Source organism: Callithrix jacchus, chromosome 4 (genome assembly GCF_049354715.1).
Source record: "Callithrix jacchus isolate 240 chromosome 4, calJac240_pri, whole genome shotgun sequence".
NCBI lineage: Eukaryota > Metazoa > Chordata > Mammalia > Primates > Cebidae > Callithrix > Callithrix jacchus.
Genome location: NC_133505.1, coordinates 114,329,851 through 114,345,302, shown reverse-complemented (window position 1 = coordinate 114,345,302; position 15,452 = coordinate 114,329,851). Strand labels below are relative to the sequence as shown.

The window sequence follows — 15,452 nt, the reverse complement described above, 5'->3', positions numbered from 1 at the left end:
GCCACGCCGCAGGCCGATGCTGCCGCAGAGAAACAGGAAGCGCCGCCCCCGGGCGTCTGGGTCCTCGCTTCCTCAACCCGCAGCCCCGCGGCGGCGCGCTCGCCCGGTGCATTGTGGGCGCTGTAGTCCGGCCGGAACTTGTTTGCCACCCCGAGTCCCGTGACACCGCTTCTTCTCACACCCCAGTCCGCAGTGCCCCTTCCCGGCCTCGGCCGGGCCTCCCGGGACCTGGGCCCGGCGTTCCGGCGAGTCAGCTGTTTCTCCCCTGGGCACGGAGGCGGAAGCTTGAGGGGCGCGGGGAGGAGCTTCGCGCGTTGGACGAACGCCTGCCCTACGTGCTCGTTCGCTTCGCAACCGCTGCGCGCGAGCCCCGTGTCCCCGCGGCGGGCAGCAGCGGCGTCGTCGGCTGAACGCGGAGGGGGCGGAGGGAGCCCGCGGCGGCAGCAGCAGCTACAGCGAAATGGCGGAGACCGTGGCTGACACCCGGCGGCTGATCACCAAGCCTCAGAACCTGAATGACGCCTATGGGCCCCCCAGCAACTTCCTCGAGATCGATGTGAGCAACCCTCAGACGGTGGGGGTCGGCCGGGGCCGCTTCACCACCTACGAAATCAGGGTCAAGGTGAGGCCGTCTTTCCCCTCTCCCAAGAAACCCTTTCCACTGGCTTTGGTCGCCCCCACCCGGACCAGAAGCGGACCGCCGCGTACAGCCACAGCCGCCAGGCCTGGAGCCCCCTTGCAGAGGCCGACCGGGTCGTGAGCCAGGGTCCCTCTTCCTGTAGGGCGGGTGTGGGGGACTGCAGAGCGAGCGTGGGTCGCTGGCACTTGGAGAAGGTGCTCGAAGAGGAGGGCGTGGGTTGAGCGCCGCTTGCCCCTCCAGCAGCTAATCTGGGAATGACATTTGAGTTGGAAAGGGGTAGATCTTTCGAGAACACATCCCTTCACCGGGAAGGGAAAGAGATGTTGACTGAGAAAGGGGGCTTGCGCAAAGTTGAAGCATTTTGTCAGTTTTTTCTTCCTGGAGACTTCCCAGAGGTAGCAAGCCAAGCCAGCTGCTCCAGGCCCTTTCCGAGTTACTAAAGTAACCGATCTTGTGCACTCTTCTGAACAGAACTTAATGGGAGTTCACAGAAGCCTGACAATTTTTGATAGGGCTGAGCCAGACCAGAAGGGTGATTGGACATGGTTGACTTTAGCACTTTGGGCCACCGCCCTGCTAAAGGCTGAGGCGTGGTGTCACCTACCTCATAATCCAAAACTACAGTTGCTTTAAGAAAAGCCTATTATTTAGGGATCTTGCTCTCTTAATGCGAGATTTGCATTTAACTGAATGACAGAATCAACAGAAATAAAATACACATAATTTCATAACTAGATTTTGTTGGCAATAAATCAGATGATTTGAAATATGCTAACTGAAAATAGTGCTTCACCTTCACTCTGTAGTTCAGGATTAAAGAACTTGCTTATGTACGAAAGCATGTTTAAAAATTAATTACATTAATTAAAAGATGACAACAGATTACATTATTAGAAATTGAGTATAAGACGATTTTGCCTTTAGAGTAATAAAAATTTATACGACAAGGTACTGTTAACATTTAAGTGAAATAATTTATCATTAACTTACGCACTTTGTGTCGTGAAAAAACACAAAACATAAAATTTACCATCCTAACCATTTTTTATAGAGATGAGGTGTCACTCTGTTGCCCAGGCTGGTCTTGAATTCATGAGCTCAAATGAGCCTCCCACCTCGGCCTCTCAAAGTGCTGGGATTACAGGCCTCAGCCCCTACGCCCGGCCTCATCCAAACCATTTTTTTAAGTGTAGAGCTCAGTAGTATATTCACATTGTTGTGAAATTTAAGTATTTTTTAAAAATGATTCTTAGGTAGTTAGCATTGATTTTTAAAAAGTTAATCATCAAACTTTAAGATATGAAACTAATAGTTGAATGTTTCAAGCCACTGTTGTCTTCTTATAGATGTGTAAAATGTGAATCGTAGGCTGTGTTGTCATAGGGAAACTGCAAAATCCAGGCTTCACTACACCTGGAGAACTACATTCACACATAAACCTAGTGGAAAAGTGAATGTTTTCTAATTGTCTGTAATACATGACAGATGGGTCACTAAAAAGAACTTCCTCTTTTGCCCTATTGACCAGCATTTTTTTTTTTCTTGTGCTAAAACAGAACTTGGTATTCTTTTTTCTAAAGTTCCATAGCAGGTACTTCCTGTCACACAATTGAGTTGAATCTCCTGCCTACGCTTCCTCCACTTGCTAACTTTGTGTTTATCTTGCTGAGTTCATTATATTAAATGGATTCCAGTATAATAATTGAATCCTCTTTTTTTGAGATGGAGTTTTGCTCTTGTTACCCAGGCTGGAGTGCAATGGCGCGATCTCAGCTCACCGCAACCTCCGCCTCCTGGGTTCAGGCAATTCTCCTGCCTCAGCCTCCTGAGTAGCTGGGATTACAGGCACGTGCCACCATGCCCAGCTAATTTTTTGTATTTTTAGTAGAGATGGGGTTTCACCATGTTGACCAGGATGGTCTCCATCTCTTGACCTTGTGATCCACCTGCCTCGACCTCCCAAAGTGCTGGGATTACAGGCGTGAGCCACCACGCCCAGCCGAATCCTCCTTTTTAAAATACATCTGATACCTTAGCAAATCACTGATAGGACACTTAAAAATGTTTTTTGGGCCTGGTGTGGTGGCTCACTCCTGTAGTCCCAGCACTTTGGGAGGCCAAGGTGGGTGGATCCCTTGAGCTCAGAAGTTTGAGACCAGCCTGGGCAACACATTGAAACCCCTTCCCTTCAAAACACACACGCACACGCACACACATACACATAAAAATTAGTTGGGTGTGGTGGCGTGCGTGCATGCCTGCCTTCCCAGCTACTCCAAAAAGCTAAGGTGGGAAGATTATTTGAGCACAGGAGGTTGAGGCTACAGAGAGCTATCATTACACCATTCCACTCAAGCCCTTATAACAGAATGGGACCCTATCTCAGTTAAAAAAAAAAAAAAAAGTGGGGGGGATTTGGTATAGTCATTTGCATGTTAAAGAAAATCTTTTTTAAGAATGATTGAGTTAGGGAACTAACAAATTATGCACTTACTTTGGTTTGTATTTTTGTATAAACCAACTCATTGGGTGTTAATAGCTGTTAAGAGTCATAAATGCAGGTGCCTTTATGAAAACCTGATGAGTTTTTAATGCATGAAATGCCCTTGGATTTCTTTTAGTATGTAATGTGTTAACTTAAAACTGAGGACACCATATAGTAAGGAAATTAGGCCTTACTTGAGCAGCATGTGATTTTTTAGAGTAATTACAGTCTTGCATTAAGACAGAGTAGCCATGACATAAATAGTTTAATATTTTGTATTTTTTTTTTCCTTTTTTTTTTTTTTTTACTTGATACAGAGTCTCGCTTACAGAGCCCAGGCTGGAATGCAGTGGCATGACTGTGGCTCACTGCAGTCTCAAACTCCAGGGCTCAAGTGATCCTCTCACCTCAGCCTCCCAAGTAACTGGGACTACAGGGTGCTAGTATGCCTGATGAAATTTTTTTGTTTTTTTGTCAGATGAGACTTGCTATGTTGCCCAGGATGGTCTTGAACTCCTGGCCTCAAGTGATCCTCCCCTCTTGGCCTCCCAAAGTGTTGGAATTACAGGCATGAACAAACCACCCCACCCAGCCCTGCAATTTTATTTTTATTCTCTAAACTGTTGCTGCTCTCCCTAACCCCTACTGACTACCTTTTGCTATTGAATTTGCTATGTGGAAAACCATTTTATGTTCTAGAAATTGGGCCTTTGTCTTACAGTTACTGTCTAATTCTGGTCTTGAGAAAAATTTTCAGTTTTACAGGATCTGATTGAAATTACTCTAATTCACAGGGCAATTTTATCTGGATGGTGGCACTTTATAATGCAAGTTTCTCAATCTCCATTTATCTTTTGGTTTGAGGATAGTGTTTAAGACTATTAGGATCACTTGATTAGTATCTCTGGGCTTTTGAAAATAATTACACAGTGTTAATGTTTTTAAAAATTGTTCTAATGGGTAGGTACAGTGGAGAGCACCATAAATGATTAAAGGTTTAGGAAAGCTCAAGGTCTAGAATTATTTAGGCATATTAAAGAGAAGACTGAAAGTAAAATTCAGTCACTGTTTATGAAGTTTGTGCTATAATGTAACTTTAATATTCTGGAGATTTTTTTAACTAATCAAGATCTATTTTATCTGGAGAACACTGTTTTGAACAGGAATGGAATTAGAATCTTTCTTGAGCTCTGACATAGTCCTCAGTTCGAAGAATAGAATTAACATTTCCTAGCTGGGTAAGGTACAAAATTAAAGCTCCACTTCCCCACTGTGAAATAGGTATGCTAATAATAGTACCCACCTCTAGGACTAAATGGAATAAGGCACATGAATCTTTCTAGCACAGTGCCTGGCACATAATAAGCATGCAAAATTTAGCTCTTTCTAAAGATACATTTTCTAAATTAAATGTCAGTGATCAACTACATTTTCTGTGTGTTAATATGTAGTTGGGTTCCTAAAATTGTTAGATTTTCTTATCAAGAGACCTACTTGTCATGGAAGTATACCTTCATTAAGCAAGCATGGTATAAAAAGAAGCCATGTTATTTAGTACTTAACCGAGTAACCTTTGTGTATGTATCTATTTATTTTTTCCACACAGGGTCTCCCTCTGTCTATCAGCTGGGAGTACAGTGGTGCAATCACAGGTCACTGCACAACCTCAGCCTCTCTAGTAGCTGGGACCACAGGCGCACACCTCCATGCCTAGCTAATTTTTAAATTATTTGTAGAGACTAGATCCCACTAGTTGCCAGGGCTGCTCTTGAACTCCTGGTCTCAAGTATACTCCCACCTCAGCCTCCCAAACTGCTAGGATTATAGGCATGAGCCACCACACCTGGCCCAAATAACCTTTTAAAGTTGAGCTTTATTAAAGCATAAAGCCGAATAATAAAGTTGGCTGATAAAAATTTTGACCAGATGCTAAATAAATACAGCATCTTAACAGTGTTTGCCGTTCTAAACTTGTGTATTTTTTTCCCTCTGGGTCAATCATCTAATCTTAAATTGGGAGTCATTAATACCCAGATTAGAAGCTGAGAAATTTAAAAATCTTAGACTTATTTTTAGGAATTATAAATATGTATTATTGAAGGGTTAAAATATTAATAGTATTTTAAAGAATCGGGGTCAGGTGCAGTAGCTCCTGTATATAATCCCAGCCCTTTGGGAGGCCATGGTGGGAGGACTACTTGAGCTCAGGCATAGTAGAACAGCCTGGGCAACACAGTGAGACCCTGTCTCTACTAAAAAATTTAAAAATTAGCCAGGCGTGGGGTGCGTGCCTGTAGTCCCAGCTATGTCGGAGGCTAAAGTGGGATTTCTTGCGCACAGGACGTCAAGTCTGCAGTGAGTCATGATCACACCGCTGCACTATAGCCTGGGTGAAAGAGTGAGACCCTGTCTCTTAAAAAAAAAAAAGAAGAAAAGAAGAAAAAAATCAGGGCGTTTTGATGCCAAAGGACATCTGTGGAAGCTATGTGGCTCTATCAGTTTGCCAATGAGGTGTTGTCTGTTAAACATGTTGCTGCCAGCTACAGCTGACTTTTCCATGATCTCCATCAAGGAGAAGCATGTTATTAGCTGTGAAGATTCCATTCTTATCTAATCTATCCCTTAAGAAAATGGAGAGAAGGGAAGGAAGACAGTGGCAATTTTAAAGTAGCCCTGTTATATTGAGTTTTTAGGAACTCTGTCTGTTCTGTGAAGGAATATATCACTTGAGTATCTATTATGTGCAGGGCACTGTGCTGTATCTATAAAATTTAATTTTGAGAAAACCAAGCAGAGTAGATAATACTCCTGTTTTGCAGATGTAGAAGCTTAAGTCCCAACTGATCCTCATCTCTTGTCCTTTTCTCATATTATACTCCAGTCCTGAACTGGTATCTCCCAATTAAGCTGAGTTCTTTTGTATCCAGGACTTTGCACACACTTCCTCCTCTTTTAAAAACAGGCTTCCTTAACAGCCTCATCTGGTTACTATCACTTATCCTGCCGGACTCAGCCTTAATGTCCCCTTTTTAGAGATTTTGCTGATCCCTTGACTGTGGACCAGATTTCCTTCCTGTGTGCCCTAGTAGCTTTGTTAGGATTAAATTCGTTTGCTTGTCTTTGGTTTCTTGTAAGTTCCTGTATCTCCTATATCTCTCATTATAAGCTCTTAGAGGAGAGAGACTGTCATAATCACCCTTACTCTGTATCCAACACTGCTTGGCACATAGTGGACACTTAAAAGTAAATGAGGTGTAGGAAAGTTAACTTGCCCAAGATCACAGCTCTTAAATGGTAAAACTGGAATTTGAATCTAGATTTTCTGACCTTCAGAGCCCATACTTTTTTTTTTTTGAGATAGGGTCTCTGTTGCCCAAGCTAGAGTGCACAGTCATACAATGTTGGCCCACTGCAGCCTCAACTTCCTGGGCTCAGGCAATCCTTCCACCTTCGCCTCCTGAGTAATTGGGACTACAGGAGCAAGTCACTATGTCCAGCTAATTTTTTTGTATTTGTAGAGACAGGATTTCTCCATGTTGCCCAGGCTCCTCTCAGACACGGTCACCATGGTTGCCCAGAGCCCTCACAGAACATTCAGATCACCTGAAGAGCCTTTGGAACCATATGCAGCAAGGATTTCTCCTGCTGTTTATCATGCTCTCTGTCTCGCTGAGATAGAGTAGAAAAGGAGGAGAAATATACATAGAACCACAGTGGTTGATAGCTCTGATGGGGTTAAAAAAATTTTTTTAAAATAGTAAAACATAAAATGAATAGCACATCTTGGCAACAAGAGGAAAAGCAGTGACATTTGTCGAAGATAGAAAACTTTTTTGAGGGGAGGCATTTAAATATTAGCTGAAAACATACCAATCTCTACAGCTTGGGTTTTTGGGAGTAAGGGGAGACACTGACTACTTTCAGTCAAGCCAGATCTTTTTACTCTGCTTTGCATCATTTATGTCTATATTCCTATATAATAATCATGAAAGTAAGCTGGAAGTTAAAAAAGACAAATATATATATTCTAATTAAGGAAGGAATTTTTTGGAGATAAGGTCTTGCTATAATTGGGACTACAGGAGCACGTCACTATGCCTGGCTCAAGAGAGCCTCCCACCTCAGCCAAGTAGCTGGGATTACTGTTGCATGCCATCAAGCATGTCTCAAAAAAGGAATCTTTATAAATATTGTCATGCTACACCTTTAAAGGAAAATCTAAACAATGCTTTGAGCTATCCTGGTGATCACATGTAATAATTTTCCTCTCTTGTTCACCTTCATCATCATGCTTACTGCACCCCTTCAAAAAAGCACTAGACTTTTTTTATTAGATATTTTGATGTTTGTATCATGTTATGCTGCATTCATGTAAACACAGCCAGCAGTTTCTTGAACATCAGTTAAGAAAGATGGTGCCCAAGAAAATCTTTGAACTGCTATTTTTTTTTCCAGTTTATTCTTAGGGATGGGTGCGGTGGCTCATGCCTATAATCCCAGCACTTTGAGAGGCTGAGGTGAGTGGATCACTTGAGATCAGGAGTTCGAGACCAGCCTGGCTAACATGGTAACATCCTATATCTACTAAAATACAAAAATTAGCCAGTCTGGTGGTGCATGCCTGTAATCCTGGCTACTCAGGAAGCTAAGGCACACAAGGATTGCTTGTACCCTGGAGGCAGAGGTTGTGGTGAATTGAGATTGCACCACTGCACTCTATCCTGGACGGCAGTGAGACTGTCTTAAAAAAAAAAAAAAAAAAAAAAAAAGTTTATTCGTAAATGTGTAATAAGCTCCAAGACATTTCATCCTTTGCTTCCTATAGTGGAAGCAGAAGATCTTATGGCAGGGAATACAGATATTTAAATAGGAATGGGATCAAGGGTCATCACTGTCTCAGGCACAGTGGTTTGTTTTTTGGTTTTGGTTCTTGTTTTCCAGATTTCTCCCATCCAAGTACTAACCAGGCGTAACCCTGCTTAGCTTTTGAGAAGAGATGAGCAATTGGGTGCATTCGGGGTAGAATGGCCATAGACTTTTGCCAGATTTCTTTATTCCACCTGTCCAGGGCACCCTTGGACAGGTGGAACCTTTAGTTCCTCAAGTTTTTTGTGCTCCTCTTTTTGTTTCTGCTTGAAATTCTTGTCTTCCTCATACATCTCCTTGGCCTGTTTCTTGGGTTGTTTCAGGGGCTTCTTGCTGTAAGTGCCTGTTAGGAAGGCTGGACATGGTGCCTGCCGTCCCTTCCTCAAACTCTGCACAGGAAACTGGAACTGCGGTTTACTATTTTTATTCCTTAGTTAAAAGACATAAAGCCTTCAACCAAAGTTCTACTTTTTCTTTTTTTTTTTGAGACAGAATCTCACTCTGTCGCCGAAGGTGGAGTGCAATGGTGTAATCTCAGCTCACTGCAGCCTCTGCCTCCCTGGTTCAAGCAATTCTTGTGCTTCAACCTCCCAGGTAGCTGGGACTATACAGGTTGTGCACCACCAGGCCCAGCTAAGTTTTGTATTTTTAGTAGAGACAGGGTTTCACTATGCTGCCCAGGCTGGTCTCGAACTTCCTCCTGGCCTCAAGTGATCTGCCCACCGCAGCCTTCCAAAATACAGGCGTGAGCCACTGTGCCTAGCAACTACTTCTTTAAGGAAATATTTAACTCACAACCTAGGAATTTGGATGTGTTAGTAAAATGTGACTTTTGCTATAGCTTGCCAGAAAGGTTGTACCAATTAGTATAGAGTTTGTGCTGTCTCAGATAAAGAAGAGAATTTTCTGTTTGTTTGTTTGTTTTTTGACATGGAAAGGTTTCAGGCACAGTCCAGGGCTAGTACTATGGCTTGACTATCAGCTTCTAACATCATATGCACATTCTTAGCCAAAGGGAAGGTTTATTTGTGCCCTTGAAGGACTCATCCAGGAAGTTGTATTATTTCTGGTTCTGCCCCATTGCTGTACTTAGCTACAAAGGAAGCTGGGAAATTTAACTAGGCGGCCATGTGAAGAAGGAAGAGTAGACACTATGCTTTGCTACATTAACAAATGGTTGTGGTTGGCCCTTCTAGGATATGGCTTTAAGCTACACTGTGGTCATCTCTTATTTCCTTTTTCTGCTGATGCCTGGAATTTCAGTTTAGAGTTAAGTTTATTTGATTTGCAACTAATAAAATTATACTCTCGTTAGTTTGGAAGTCTTAAGTGTGAATAAGTTTTGATTCTTTCATGATAATTTTGATGAGTCGAGAAAAAAGGCAAGCATGAAGACATGGCATATCTGATAGGGGCATATCTTGAGATTGGGCTAGAGATTCTAAAATACTTGATTAACCTTTTTTTTTTCCTTCAGAGGCTGCTTAAAACTATATTGTTTTTGCTGAGCACAGTGGCTCACGCCTGTAATCCCAGCACTTTGGGAGACCAGGGCGGGCAGATCACGAGACCAGGAGTTCAAGACCAGCCTGGCCAACATGGCAAAACCCCGTCTCTACTAAAAATACAAAAAATCAGCCAGGTGTGGTAGTAGGCAGGTGTAATCCCGGCTACTCAGAAAGCTAAGGCAGGAGAATCGCTTGAACCCGGGAGGCAGAGGTTATAGTGAGCCGAGACCCCGCCACTGCACTCTAGCCTGGGCAACAGAGCAAGACTCCATCTTTAAAAAAAAAAACCAAAAAAAACTATATTGATTTTACTTAGGACCAGCATTGTAGTTGCCGACACTGAATCATGGAGTATATAATTTGAGCCACCAGAATAAGTGATGTCATTGTCTTTTAGCAGAGAATCACAGAAAAACTTGAGATAATTTTGTAAAGTTTCTTTGTGTCCAGCTGTATTGGAATGGTCATTTGATAATTCTTTGTTCTGTAAACCTTGATTTTATCACTGATGGAGCATTTCTTTTGGCTTTTCTAAAGTTATTTCAGCACCTGCCACTTATAGTTTGTTTGCTTTCTATTTTTCTAGTCCTGCCCTTGTGGGATGAACTTCTCTGTTGCATAGTAAGGCTCATCCATATTGAGAAACAGAGGAGTCTGAAAGCCCCTCCTTGTGTCTGGTCTTGGTATCTCACTCCTTTCTTGTCTTGACTTTACTGGTTATCTTCAAGTGGAAATGGAGAGAAAAATCTTGTCAGCTAAGCATGTATGTATATATTACCAGGTCTTGTCTTAAATGTACACCCAAAGATTCCCCCATGGTATATAACTGAGGACATTCTTAGGACACTAAGGGGTATAGGTAGAGCTGGGGTTGGCAAACTGTGGGCATGGCAAACATGGCATACTCATTTCTTTCCATATTATCTAAGACCACTTTTATACTACAAGGGCAGAATTAAGTAGTTGAAACAGTCTTCTTTACTATCTTGCCTTTTAAGAACAAGTTTGCCAATGTATGTCTAGAGTTTGCTCATGTTACGTCGAAATAATGGAAATCAAAAGGCAGCTGGAGAATCAGTTATGAAAACATGAGACTGGGCATAGTGGCTCACTCCTGTGATCTCAGCACTTTGGGAGGCTGAGGTGGGTGGATCACTTGAGGTCAGGAGTTCAAGACCAGCCTGGCCAACATGGCAAAACCCTGTCTCTACTAACAATATAAAAATTAGCCAGATGTAGTGGTGCGTCCCTGTAGTCCCAGCTACTTGGGAGCCTGAGGTGGGAGGATCACTTGAACCGTGGAGGCTGAGGTTGCAGTGAGCCAAGATCACACCGGTGCATTCCAGCCTTTGTGACAGAGCAAAACCCCATCTCAAAAAAAAAAAAAACCTAAAAAATATCATGAAGCTATGGAAAAAACATTCATTTAGGAAGCCAATAGTAAACGACTGAGGAAATAGTAGTTAAATATATCACTGCACATTCATCAAATAATAGGATCTTAATGCATAGCCCTATTGTTGGGTGCTGAATAAAATATTAGATACTATTCTTTCCTCCTAAAGGCCCAGAAATTGTAACTTTGTGTTGTTATCCCACTGATAGTATTAAGGCCAGGCACAAGGATTTTCAGCTTTTGAAGCTTATTTTCTTACTTGAAGCCTTTTATGTAAACTCCTTTGAATACCCACATAAAGGAGAGAGAGTTGGTACTGTTAAACTAGTGGGCAGCAGGTTCATAGTGGCTTAGGGTCCATCAGCAAACCAGTGGCAAAACTGGACATGATACAAAACAAAATTGATTGCAGTCAGTTCTAGTCAGGATCATGGTTTAGATATTTTCTAGCCAGAATTAATTAATTTCTTGTACAGTAGCATTATTTAATGATTTGTGGGGTTTTGTGTGTGTGTGTGTGTGTGTGTGTATTTTTTTTTTTTTTATAAGATGGGGTTTTACCTTGTTAGTCAGGCTGATCTTGAACTCCCGACCTCAGGTGGTCCGCCCGCCTTGGCCTCCACAATACGTGTGTGTTTTTTTTGTTTTATTTTGTTTTGTTTTTTTGAGATGGAGTTTTGCTCTTGTTACCCAGGCTGGAGTGCAATGGCACGATCTTGGCTCACCGCAACCTCCGCCTCCTGGGTTCAGGCAATTCTCCTGCCTCAGCCTCCTGAGTAGCCGGGATTACAGACACGCGCCACCATGCCCAGCTAATTTTTTGTATTCTTAGTAGAGACGGGGTTTCACCATGTTGACCAGGATGGTCTCGATCTCTTGACCTCGTGATCCACCTGCCTCGGCCTGCCAAAGTGCTGGGATTACAGGCTTGACCCACCGCGCCCGGCCTCTAACTAAATTGCTTTTTAGAGTTGTTAACTTTGACTAGCTCCTGTGGATCAGTTGCTTTATTGAATATTTGGAATGCTAAGTTTAATAACACAGGGCTGCTGCATTCAGTAAGTTCACATCAGCCTGAAACAGGGCTAGATTTCTCTGATAAGTTTTCCTCAGAACTGTCCAATAAATGAATATTTATGAACTGTCTGTTGTATGCAAAACATTGCTAGATACTTGGGTAAGAGATGAAAAAAATATGCCTAGCCTTTAGAAGCTTCCAGAGTGGTGGTTAGGATAGGGGGGAGAGGTAAATTCATCAAATATGCGTAATATGTAGTGGGAACCCACATCTGCCCTGAGGGGCCAGGAGTGTGTGAGGGCAAAAGTGGGCCAGTAATATTCTAGGTAGAGGAAGCACCTGTCTTTTCTGTCCTTTACTGCCAGCATCTGATGTTGTCAGTGACCTGCCAGAATCACACAGTAATAATATTGGAGTGATTCCTTGTTACTCTCTGACTTAAACATTTTTCTCAATTATTATTTATAATTTTACATATAATATATAATTTCGTTTTGAAATGGTTATTTTGTTTTTTAACAAATAGAGACAGGGCTCGCTATGTTGCCCAGGCTGGTTTTGAACCCCTAAGCTCAAGCAGTCCTCCTGCCTCTGCCTCCCAGAGTGCTTTACAGGTGTGATTACAGGTGTGAGACACTGCGCCCAGCCATAATTTGTTTTAAGCATCTATATTCAGGCAGTATGGTAGGCACTTTCACTCTGTGTTTTCTCTGATATAGTTTATTCTACTGCGTTTTCTTACAAATAGTAATTACTCTTATTTCCAGTTAAAACAGATGATAGGCTTGGCATGATGGCTTATGCCTATAATCCTAGCATTTTGGGAGGCTAAGGTGGGAAGATCACTTGAGTCCAGGCATTCAAGACTAGTCTGGGAAACATAGGGAGACTTAATTTTTTTTTTTTTTAATTAGCTGGGTGTGATGGCATTGACTTGTAGTACCAACTACTTGGGAGGCTGAGATAGGAGGATAACTTAAGACCAAGAGGTCAAGGCTGCAGTAAGCTGTGGTCATGCCACCGCACCACAGTATAGGTAACAGAGTGAGACCTGGTCACACACTCAAAAAATAGATCATAGATATAGACTACTTTTTCATTCTCTTGGCAATAGTCCTTTCCTATTTCCTCCTGTATTAGTCCATTTTCACAGTGCTATAAATATACCACCCGAGACTGGATAATTTATAAAGGAAAGAGGTTTAATTGAGTTACAGTTCTGCATAGCTGGGGAGGTATCAGGAAACTTAGAAGTATGGTGGAACGCAAAGAAGAAGCAAGGACCTGCTTCACAAGGCAGCCGGAAAGAGAGAAAGTGAAGCAGAAAGCCCTTTATGAAGCCATCAGCTCTCGTGAGACCTCACTCATTATCGTGAGAAGAGCGTGGGGGAACCACCCCCATGATCCAGTCACGTGGGGGGTTATGTGTGGGGATTACAATTCGAGATGAGATTTGGGTAGGGACACAGAGTCAAACCGTATCACATCCTGACCATGCCTTGTGCTATAGCTAAGAAAGTCTACCTGCTCTTCTCCCATGCTGAATTCTGATGATCTTCCCTGATTCCTCTTGCCAAAAGCTAGTCCAATGTGGACTTGTGCCTGTAGTTTTAGCTACTTGGGAGGCTGAAATTGGAGGATCATTTGAGACTAGGAATTAGAATCTTCACTGAGTTATTATCTTGCCACTGCACTCCAACCTGGGCAACAGAGCAAAACCTATCTCTTAAAAAAAAAAATGCTGAGAAAACATTCTATTCTATACTGAGTTTGTGTTCCTAGGTTAAAAAAAAAAAAATTAAAGTATAAAAGCAATTTTAAGGAAAAAAATAAAGGCCAGGCGTCTCACACCTATAATCCCAGCACTTTGGGAGGCTGAGGTGGGCGGATCACCAGAGATAGGGAGTTTGAGACCAGCCTGTCCAACATAGTGAAACCTTGTCTCTACTAAAAATTACAAAAAAAAATTACCCAGGTGTGGTGGTATACACCTGTAATCCCGGCTACTTGGGAGGCTGAGGCAGGAGACTCACTTGAACTTAGGAGGCAGAGGTTGCAGTGAGTTGAGATAGCACCACTCCAATGTAGCCAGAGCGTCAGCGTGAGACTCTCTCTCTCTCAAAAAAAAAAGAAGGAACTCTTGAAGCATTTTTAAGAATTTCTTACTTAGAGGCCTCAGAAATAACACCACACATCTACATCTATCTGATTCTTGACAATCCTGACAAAAGCAATGGGAAAAGGATTCCCTGTTTAATAAATGGTGCTGGGGAAACTGGCTAGTCATATGCAGAAAACTGAAACTGGACCCCTTCCTTACACCTTATACAAAAATTAAGATGGATTAAAGACTTAAATGTAAAACCTAAAACGATAAAAACCTTAGAAGAGAACTAGTCAGTACCATTCAGGACATAGGCATGGGCAAAGACTTCATAACTAGAACACCAAAACCAATTTCAGCAAAAGCCAAAATTGACAAATGGGATCTAATTAAAGAGCTTTTGCACAGCAAAAGAAACTATCATCAGAGTGGACAGGTGGCCTACAGAATGGGAGAAAATTTTTGCAATCTATCCATCTGACCAAGGGCTAATATCCAGAATCTACAAGAAACTTAAATTTACAAGGAAAAACCCCCATCAAAAAGTGGGCAAAGGATATGAACAGATACTTCTCAAAAGAAGACATTTATGCAGCCAACAAACATGAAAAAAGGCTCATCATCACTGGTCATTAGAGAAATGCAAATAAAAACCACAGTGAAATACCATCTCACACTAGTTAGAATGGTGGTCATTAAGTGGCTCATGCTTGTAATCCCAGCACTTTGGGAGGCCAAGGGGGCAGATCATAGGGTCAGGAGTTAAGACCAGCCTTGCCAATATGGTGAAGCCCCATCTCTACTAAAAATACAAAAATTAGCCAGGCATGGTGGTGGGCACCCGTAGTCCCAGCTACTAGGGAGGCTGAGGCAGGAGAATCACTTGAACCCAGGAGGTGGAGGTTGCAGTGAGCCAAGATCGCACCACTGCCCTCCAGCCTGGGCAACAGAGCAAGACAGCACATTAAAAAAAAAAAAGTCAGGAAACAACAGGTGCTTGAGAGGATGTGGAGAAATAAGAATGCTTTTAGATTGTCGGTGGGAGTGTAAATTAGTTCAAACATTGTGGAAGACAGTGTGGTGATTTCTCAAGGATCTAGAACCAGAAATACCATTCGACCCAGCAATCCCATTACTGGGTGTATATCCAAAGGATTAGAAATCATTCTACTATAAAGACACATGCATATGTGTCATGCATACATATGTTTATTGCAGGACTATTTACAATAGCAAAGACTTGGAACCAACCCAAATACCTATCAATGATAGACTGGATAAAGAAAATGTGGCAAATATATCCCATGGAATACTATGCAGCCATAAAAAAGAATGAGTTCATGTCCTTTGCTGGGACATGGATGAAACTAGAAACCATCATCCTCAGCAAACTAACACAGGAACAGAAAACCAAACACCACATATTTTTACTCAT

General features: G+C 42.3%; 1 protein-coding gene across 1 annotated transcript in view; it reads left to right on the top strand.

Annotated features, from left to right (window-relative positions):
* Positions 1 to 417: 417 nt before the first annotated feature.
* SNX3 (sorting nexin 3) overlaps positions 418 to 15,452 on the top strand; it is a 47,314-nt gene continuing 32,279 nt past the window's right edge. Inside the window, exon 1 of the mRNA XM_035296449.3 lies at positions 418 to 622. Coding sequence (XP_035152340.1) covers positions 461 to 622 — 162 coding nt within the window. The 5' untranslated portion in view covers positions 418 to 460. The remainder of the gene's footprint in view (positions 623 to 15,452) is intronic.